Source organism: Suillus fuscotomentosus, assembly GCF_016647785.1.
Source record: "Suillus fuscotomentosus strain FC203 chromosome Unknown F5891scaffold_703, whole genome shotgun sequence".
In the NCBI taxonomy this organism is placed as follows: domain Eukaryota; kingdom Fungi; phylum Basidiomycota; class Agaricomycetes; order Boletales; family Suillaceae; genus Suillus; species Suillus fuscotomentosus.
This window is the reverse complement of record NW_024540215.1, coordinates 473-9,991: the sequence shown is the minus strand read 5'-3', so window position 1 is coordinate 9,991 and position 9,519 is coordinate 473. Positions and strand designations below refer to the sequence as shown.

General features: G+C 49.2%; 4 protein-coding genes across 4 annotated transcripts; all 4 read left to right on the top strand.

Moving 5' to 3' along the window:
• Positions 1–3,588: 3,588 nt before the first annotated feature.
• F5891DRAFT_894239 (uncharacterized protein) lies at positions 3,589–3,876 on the top strand (the record flags this gene model as incomplete). Its single annotated transcript, XM_041373343.1, has 2 exons — positions 3,589–3,714; positions 3,784–3,876. Coding segments are annotated over 2 exons (219 nt in total), but the record flags the coding sequence as incomplete, so codon positions are not given.
• Positions 3,877–4,003: 127 nt separating this feature from the next.
• F5891DRAFT_897507 (uncharacterized protein) lies at positions 4,004–4,478 on the top strand (the record flags this gene model as incomplete). The annotated part of the gene is made up of 3 exons (XM_041373391.1): positions 4,004–4,189; positions 4,248–4,378; positions 4,439–4,478. Coding segments are annotated over 3 exons (357 nt in total), but the record flags the coding sequence as incomplete, so codon positions are not given.
• A 978-nt stretch (positions 4,479–5,456) lies between these two features.
• On the top strand, positions 5,457–6,005 carry F5891DRAFT_696735 (uncharacterized protein). Its single transcript, XM_041372841.1, has 4 exons — positions 5,457–5,585; positions 5,648–5,673; positions 5,729–5,866; positions 5,931–6,005. Exons 1-3 carry the CDS (start codon positions 5,527–5,529, stop codon positions 5,836–5,838), a joined length of 195 nt encoding a protein of 64 aa, XP_041216059.1. The 5' UTR covers positions 5,457–5,526; the 3' UTR covers positions 5,839–5,866; positions 5,931–6,005.
• F5891DRAFT_1204348 (uncharacterized protein) lies at positions 5,844–7,132 on the top strand (the record flags this gene model as incomplete). The annotated part of the gene is made up of 5 exons (XM_041368995.1): positions 5,844–5,866; positions 5,942–6,218; positions 6,578–6,913; positions 6,973–6,982; positions 7,035–7,132. The coding sequence occupies 5 exons, from the start codon at positions 5,844–5,846 to the stop codon at positions 7,130–7,132; spliced, it is 744 nt and encodes a 247-aa protein (XP_041216058.1).
• Between the last annotated feature and the right edge of the window lie 2,387 nt (positions 7,133–9,519).

The following is a 9,519-nucleotide window of genomic DNA, read 5'->3' as shown; positions in this document are numbered from 1 at the left end:
CCGTCACTGTTTCCGAGACCACATCTGCATATGCACTGGGCCAATTTGCCTTTTCTGAGATCAAATCCACGGTGGGCCCATCTGTCATGATTTTCAAGATTACATGCAATCCGCTGGGCCTATCCTCGCACATTTTGGGCCCATCCGTTGCCCTTTTCCCGAGCATGCCTACAAGCCGGGCCCACCCATATATGCATACATGCTAGCTGGGCCCATCCGTCACAATTTTCACAAATCCGCCTGGCCCATTCTCACCCTCGAGCATGCAGGCCCACCCGGTCACACATTTTGGGCCCGCTCATCTCTATGGACCTCACACCTCAGCCCAACCACCAGTGTCGGTGTGGAAGTTGGGATCAGTAATCTGCACCGGCTGCTCGGGGCGCAGACACTCCAGCCACTCCCGCCACTCCCGTTCGGCGGACCGATTCGATCGCATCTTATTTACCATATCGGATAAGTTGATCTGAGTCGTGTCCGAATGATACCGGATCTCTGTTGGGGTATAAATTCGGTAGCTCAACCAACCGACTGCGCATGCAAGTCAATACAAAGCGATGTTGTGTCGGCCGGAGCATCCAAACTGGCATTGATGTATGTATCCGGAAGATCCGCCATCAAGGACCGGATGTGCGACCGACATGATTGCACACACAAGGGAATGCAACTGTTCAGATGTGCAATATGTCTGGGACACCATACCTATGCGAATCCGGTATTCACAGCATTGGTCTGGTGCCGTCCGCCGGGCTCAGGTGCCAGCCTACCCATAATTAACGGAGGATGTGCCTGTCAGCCAGTCTCGGAATCAAAGTTTGTGAGGACCCTTGGGTATGGTCATGTTCACATCTGGGCCCATCTGCCAATACCGGGTACAACTGCCTGCCCATCCGCTGGTCTCGGGTACGTCGGCCCAACCATCATTGATGAGGACCTTGGAATGGTTGGGTCCATATCTGGGCCCATCCGCCTGTACCGGGTATAAGGGGCTGTCATTCCCTGTCCAAAAATACTTTTGGGCCCAGCCGGTACCCCAGCAGCACACATCCTGGCCCAATATATTAATGCATGCTTCTTCTGTATCCCTCCCGGTCCTTCCATGGCTGGCCCACTGGTCTATTGACTATTACCCCGGCCTACAAATAATTCATCATTATACTGTATGATGTTGGCCCACCCGTCACTACCGAGGATTGCCTTCATGGCTGGCCCGCCCGCCCTATCTCCGGTCCTTCCATGGCTGGCCCACTGGTCTATTGACTATTACCCCGGCCTACAAATAATTCATCATTATACTGTATGATGTTGGCCCGCCCGTCACTACCGAGGATTGCCTTCATGGCTGGCCCGCCCGCCCTATCTCCGGTCCTTCCATGGCTGGCCCACTGGTCTATTGACTATTACCCCGGCCTACAAATAATTCATAATTATACTGTATGATGTTGGCCCACCCGTTGTAGAGAATCATGCCTCTCATGGCGTGATATGGTAGTTTTCACCAAGGAGTATACAGCACGAACTCATAGCATTACTCTGTGCGCTACCCGCAGCTATCTCTATATGAGGCGCAGCTTTCCCACGCAACGCGCGCCATGCGCGCACCATTCCCGCGCTTCACGATGTATACGCGCGCGCGCGTTCCCGCGCTTGCGCGCCCTATAGCGCCAGCCATCCAGATGCATCCATCCACTGTCCACCAAGCTCCCTAGTATGTATATTTCCATTTCCTTTATTAGCATAGTTCCACCTTTATTTTTATCATAGTTTCTCACTCATATATATTTTTACATACCTACTCGGTAGCGCTTCGGCTCCGCATGAGCGCGCTTAGGCGCGCTATATAAGCGCTAGCAGTACATACTACACTGGACCGACTTTTCCTACTTTTCACTTACTAGTTACTACCCACTTACTACTTAGCAGAATATAGTAGAAAGCTATTCCTTTACATTTTGCACTCTTATATCTCTTATCTTGCTTTATATCACTACTTAAGCTTAGTTTCTCATTTCCGCATACGCGCGCGCACTTTCCCGCGCTTCGCGCTAATACGCGCGCGCGTTCCCGCGCCTTTGTACCTTGCGCGCTCCTGCGCTTTCTCGCGCTTCGCTTAAGCGCACACTTCTAGATCCTTGCTGCACTCACTTCCCCTATAGGGTCGAACGCACTTGTCTCCTCAAGCAACGCAGACTAGGCAACGCGCGACCTTACAACTTTTACAGATACAGTCAGGAGCTTCTTTTGTTCCTCATTGTATTGTTGTTTCTACACCGTCACTACCGAGGATTGCCTTCATGCTGGCCCGCCCGCCCTATCTCCGGTCCTTCCATGGCTGGCCCACCGGTCTATTGACCATTACCCCAGCCTACAAATAATACTGCATGATGTTGGCCCACCCGTCACCACCGAGGATTGCCTTCATGGCTGGCCCGCCCGCCCTATCTGCGTATGGGCCGACCTAGGATGGCCCGTCTAACTGGGGAGATTCTCAACCTTTGGCTGTCCGTCTAAGTCGGAAATAAAGTACTGAATTATGTGCTTACAAGTTTCTATGGGCAGCGCGTTTCAGCGCGCTGTTGCCAACCGCTTGCATCATAACCCTTTCGAGCTAGCGCAGACTGGCCCCAACGATCAACCTCTTTTCCAAACCTCCCCCAATCCGGCCTTTTTTGACCTGAGTACAAGACAAGCGGATTTTACCTACGGCTCTCGCAATCCACAGCATGCAGCCGCTGGTAGTCAGCACCAGCATGAGACTTTCGATATTGGGTCAGCGCCAAATGCGGCTGCCTACCCTAACTACCCAACTTTGGGGTCGCAATTGCAGGTTTCTACAGGCAGTGCGTCTCAGGAGCCTGATGCAGCTGCCAGCCGCTTGCATCATGGTTTTCTTGACCTAGCGCAGAATGCCCCCCAGGAAATACCTCTTTTCCCAAGCTCTCAGGCTCTTGATCCGATTTCCTTTAACAGCCGGGATATTCACGATGAGTCCGCACCACAGTCCGCACCCCAAGGACCAGCTCTCTTCCCAACCGACCTTAATCCGACTCTTCTTAACCCAAGTATGAGTCAAGCGGATCCATATCAACCAAGCTCATCGGCTTTGGGCGCCTATCGCTCGTATGACCCCGATTCCCTTTATTCTGAAGATCATCTCGCGAAAATGGGCCAGAAAAGATTATCGTACCGGAAAATCGCTCGCTCTTACAAGGGAGTACCTTTCATCAGATCTAGCACGCCTCTTCCCTCGGCATCGTCGCATTCCACTCGAAGGACCTCGACATTGCAGGTCGAATCTGCTCTAATTGATAGTGTGAAGCAGAACGCCTCGAAATCCATGAATTCGTCTCTGTTTCTGTCGTCCCTGTATCCGACCCCAGATGAGGTTGATAATTTGGCCATTGCAGCGCTCAAAGGTGCGATCAGCGAGCACCCAAAGAATGGTATTTATTTACTTCACATTTATTCTGTAACTCATTGTGGTACACAGAGAAAGAACTGAACGTGTGGAAGAAGAGGGACGAACACCCAGACATGTCCCCCAGACTCTGCCTAGCACTACACGATGAAAGGTATATACTTCTTTTCATGTTGATCCGGTGTCTCATGTCTTCCAGATTCAACGTATATACGAAAGTTGCGGAACAGATAACCGCTGCTCAGGCCATTATTATGAACAAAGCACACGCTGCGGCCGAAATCGATCGAATCCTCGTGGAGGCTATCATTCAGGTAAGTACTGATAATTTGCCTTCCCCTGTTCAAGCAGTAAACGTCCTTCAGGCTTGCCCCGTCTACCTTACCCTTCCGATGGACCTCACCACCGAAAAGATCTCTGCCAAGCGCTTGAGGGTCGAACTTCCGCAGACCCCTCCCTCCAATAACCCAGACGTCAAGAGCTATGTTATCGACGAGATTATGAAGCTCGTGGAGGATGCTTAACGAGACGTCATTATCCTCGTCGATGCTTGCGCTGTTCGTCATGACTTGCGCAAGGAAGTCCCTAGCAACGTGCAGCCCAGAAGAGCTAGAAGACACCGAAGTCTCCATCGAAGGGGGAGATGAAGCCAGCAGGGCCGTGACGGACCTTGCCTTACCGCCTTCCGAAGTTGCAGCACGTAGGCAGGCGATTAAGAACAAGATTCTTGCGGTTGGAAAGATGCAACGGGTCTTCCAACTTCTTCGCTCCGTGATTTCCACAATTTGATTTAGTGCGGAATACTCACTCGGCTGGCTGCAGCGAACAGGCCGAGAACACGTCAGAATTGGCTGCGGTTGCAGGAGAGGAGTCCATCGCTGGTCTGGGCCATGTCAGGTCAGATTTACTCACAGCGCAAGGGACACAAATGAGGCACCATATTCGCAACTTTGCCGACGCGTAAGTACAATTGCCAATTCTCGCGTCGCGGACATTTTCTCATCTGCTATATTTGCATAGTCGCCGCTCAGATCTACTGAATGAGCGTCTGCCGATATTCCAACCAACGGAAATTAGACATAGTTATGTCAGTGGTAGCCCTTTCCTTTTTACTTATCCCCCATCTCTTCTGGAACCAGCTCCCCTTCTCGCCTCTCCGGGACGAAGCGACGGACAAGTGGCTAGCGGCAATTTACAGAAGTATGTACACGTGTTACTTCTCATGTTCAAGAGCTCCTGCTCATGGCCAACTTGTAGGTGGGTGTACGCAGGATCATGGTTGATTGGCAAACGCATAGCAACTAGATGGCCTCTAGTAAGCAGCAGTTTGTATACTTGTCCATTGTGACAGAAGTGCCAATCTCATTAGCTACCGTACAACACCGGTCGTATTCTTCTTCTGTCGTCCATGGCTTTAATGTGCGTATCTTATTCATCGACTGTCACAGCAGACTCTCATGAACATTAGTTACTGGCTCGGCAGCCCAACATCTCCAAGTGTGGATTGCCACAGTGAATCCTTTGTTGCATTTTAATCTACTGGACGCGTGCTCAGGTTCATCACGACAGGCACTTTTTTGGCCTTTTCTGTGAGTGTGCTATGATGTATCACTGGTTCATCGTCTCAATTGTTTGTGACGGTTTGCAGCGAATGCATCCATTGGTTGTTCATCTTTGAACTTAATGTTACAACCATGAGCTTTAGTGGTGATTTCGATTCTCGAAGCTCTTCCTCAACATGCACAGATTTATAGTTCTGGAGACATTCAGATGTATCCGTATATTTCTGGTCTTAGCCACGGTTGGCCACTGGATCATCCTGTTACGGAGTGAGTTGTCTGAAGCAATACTATAATTTGATCACCGCCATCACAGGAATGGTTGCCTTCTTCGTCATGAAAGTGGATGGCAGTTGTGGCTTCATGGTCATTGACCATACTGATATGACCACTATATTTGTCTACAGTATGTCCCAGAGACAGTGTTCTATTTCATCCCTGACGCCTTGCACATCTGATATCTCATTTAAACCGCGACATTCAAATATAGGGTGCTAATGCTAGTGAAAACTCCGACGCTGCCAGTACTGGTTTCAATTCAAGTCTGTGATGAGCAGCAAAGAAAGACAACGAACAAGAGGAGAGATAGCTTGCGCAGAGTGTCGTAGGTCGGTTTTTCATCACATTCATCTCTTTGTCATGTTATTCACTTTTCATGATCACCCATCAGACTGAAAGCCCAATGTGACAGGCAAGGTAAATCTTTCACTTTAAAGTAGTCCTGGACATCGGACTGATCGTTCCCATATAGTGCCATGTTCTACTTGCATCAAAAGAGGATGCAGCATGCTTTGCCTCAATGGTAAGAATTCATTCATGACATGGAACATACAAACCTTCCATACGGATGATGCATTGTAGGCACTATGCCTCCAGGAAAGGGTAGCCGGTAAGCATGGTGCTGCCGCATGCACAAGTGCATCAAAATCTGAAGATGGCATTTACTCCGTCAGCTCTTCGTCAGTGTTGCCGAAGAATATCTACGTCAAAAGGCCGCCAAGCTCGAAGAGCGAATGCGCTCACTCGAAGACGCTCTTGCAATCCTGCAGGTCAATACTTCCACTCAGCCACACCCATTGCTGACCAAAATATGGACAACTGAAGAGGCTGATAGCGGGAGCAGTGTCGACGCCACATCTACGTCGGCACATAGTCTGATAAATACCCTAGGCTCCTTGCACCTTGATGGCAATCCACAAACCGATGCTGCTTGTTTCTTCGGACCTTCCGGAGGTTCTGAGGTGCGGACTAGACATTTTGCCCATGACACGCGGAGGCACTTACTTGGGCCTTAGACTTTATTGCTGGTTTGTGTTATTCACCTTTCCAGAGTGCATAGCCAACAATGACCACACAGTGTGACCCTGATACTTCGTCACCATCGACCGAGACACATGAAATCGAGGTCGATTACCTGGACCCTCGGATCAGCAACCTCGATCGGGTTTTCCCTTTCACTCCCTCGGGGATCCCCAAAAAACACTTCCGACACTTTCTTGAGATAATGACCTCCTACCTACCAGGAATGCAGCGCGCTATTTCATTATGTGAAACTTTCCTACAGTCTCTCTCATGGGTGTTTCCTATAATTTTGTGACAGCACATCATTGGCCATCTCATCCCGTTGATATACCGAACGGAGCTACATTCATTGGAGCCGCCACCTTATGGTTCACACGACCTGGCCTTGCTATTCAGTACACTAGCGCTCGGAGCTTTGGTTGATCCCACCCTTCCCCCGTATAATGCCAAAGCTCATCACTATCAAAGAGTGGCGCGCGCTGCCTTGTGTTTGCAATCTGTATTCACGGAGCAGTCTATGGCTACAATTAAGTCATTGCATCTTATGAGTATGTACTACGGCATGAGTGGCATCGAGAGCAACACAGAGCTTTGTTACTCCTGTCTCAACCTTGCTAGTCAAGCCGCACTCCAGGTTCGTTTCGAGATACAGGTGTCACAATCATCAGACAGACCTCTAACGAGCATCATTAGATTGGGTTCCGTATGTTATGTCGCAAGGCAACCATTGATACGTGGCTAATGTTACCATGCAGATAAGGATCCTTCACGATGGGGTTTTAAGGGGAGAGAAGCCTATGAACACCGTTCATATTTCTGGGCTCTCAATCTCAATCTCTCTGGCAAAGCCTGATTACTGGACGCCCCCCTGTGATTATGCCAGCCATCGTCGACTGCAAGATTCTGAGTGACTTTGAGGAGGCTACGTACCGGTTGGGAGAAATTCCCACTGCATGTAAGGTTGTTTCGCCATCGCATGGGAAAGAGTTCTAATGTACCGCAAGTTGGCAGCTGGAATTCTTATTACACAATGGAATGTCTAGCCCCGGTCGTTGAAGCCACTCAGGCTGTAAAGCCACCTAACTACCAAACTATCCTGGAGTTGGATCACAAAATATGGGAATTTTCTATGCCTGTATCTGCGGATTCGACACAACCAGGAGCCCCTTCAGTGACAAATTCCGTATTATATGGGCCACCCGACCTCCATAATATCCCGTATGAGACGGGCCAGCTGATCATGGGCCCATGTTGTGTATATTCTCGATGATGACGGATGGGCCGGGACTCATATTATTTCCGATGGAGACGGGTGGGCCCATGTATGCCAATGATATATATATCCTTAATGTTGACGGATGGGCCGGGGGAATATGATCATTCATGGAGATGGGTGGGCCCATCTGGGTAATATGTAGAGTAGGATATTATAGACAGCTGGGCTGAAGAGAGATGTAAGGCAAATATTGTTACATAGACGGGCGGGCCGACGTGGGTGTATTACATATATGGGTGGGCCGAGATAGGGGAATATTACATAGACGGGTGGGCTGACGTAGGGTGTATTACATATACAGGTGGGCCGACGTGGAATGTATTACATATACGGGTGGGCCGACGAAAGGGATATCAAATAGACCGGTGGGCCGAGGGTGCTATAAAATATTTATTACATAGACAGGTGGGCCGAGGTGGGGTATAATTATATAGACGGGTGGGCCGATGTAGGATGTATTATATAGATGGGTGGGCCAACATAGGATGTATCACATAGATGGGTCGGCCGACGTGGGGGATAATACATAGACGGGCGGGCCGACGGGGGTGTATTACATATATGGGTGAGCCTAGATATGTTCCATCAAGACATACAGCTGATGTAGCCACCAGCGAATCAAACACATAGGATACATGTACACTATCAGTGCATATACCTACCATCAACCACCAAATCTAAACCCCTAAGCACAAAAACATGAATCTATCATGTGTGGCATTGACCAATAATCCAGGACTGAAGTGGAAAAACCCCACACCTGAACCCTGGTGTGCAACAAATCCTATTTCTAAGCATGGACACCAGAAGCACAACACTCACAAAAATATATATGTCAAATTTTCAGTGCCAAACCCCAAACCGAGATGTACCAACTGTTACGACGTGTGTCGCGTGCGGACTGGGATGATCTAACAGCGACGATCACAACAGTGATATCTCGTGCTGAGAGTCCGAGGTCGGCTTCCACAGAAGAGCGGAAGTTGCGTACGCTTTGCGGAGGCAAGCGATGATAGCGGTTACAGGCAGAAGGGGTCTCAAGTCCTTCTGAAGGTACGGATCTGATGTCGAGCAGGTAGCTTTAGCAAGACAAAGGTTTCGAGGCAAAACCCAGTAGGATTAAAGTAAGGAACATCTACTTTAATCTATTGACCTTATATAAGGCTACTCTATCGTATCTAAGCTCAGCTTGAAGCTGGGTTCTAAGTGCTTATCTATCGAGTCAGAGATACCATGCATGAGGCAGGCTTCTATCTAGGATAAGGACCGCGAGGCGTCCTTCTATCAGTACATGAGGCAACACGAGGCTTGCCTTCTATCTTGATAACATAAATAGGTCTTCTAGACCTATGTCGTCATATGTTCGTCATAGCGGTCCAGACCGCTTATCTAAGCCGGCATCTTCCGGGCTTCTCTTCTATTCGTCATCTATCATCAAGGCCTAAAGGCCCGGGTATCGTGTCGTTGCCGTGCGAGGTGGCAGAGGGCTGGTCGTGTAGCTGGGGGCTCACGTAGTGACTGTAACACCAACCCCCGAACCCCGAGAGTGCTGGGTCTCGGGTATCGGGTGTCCGGAACTCGGAACTTGGGAGAATTTGGGGAGATCAATACCATTTAATTTACAATCGAGTTGATTGACAACACATTGACTTACCCATGTTTGCAATATATTTTTGTTTAGACATACCGAGTTCCGAGTTCCGGACACCGGAGACCCGAGACCCGAGACTGCCGGGTCTCGGGTGTCCGGAACTCGGAACTGGGGAAAATTTGGGGAGATCAATACAATTTGATTCACAATCAAGTTGATTGACAACACATTGAATTAACTATGTTTGCAATATATTTTTGTTTAGACATACCGAGTTCCGAGACCCGAGACTGCCGGGTCTCGGGTCTTGGGTGTCCGGAACTCAGAACTCGGTATGTCTAAACAAAAATATATTGCAAACATAGTTAATTCA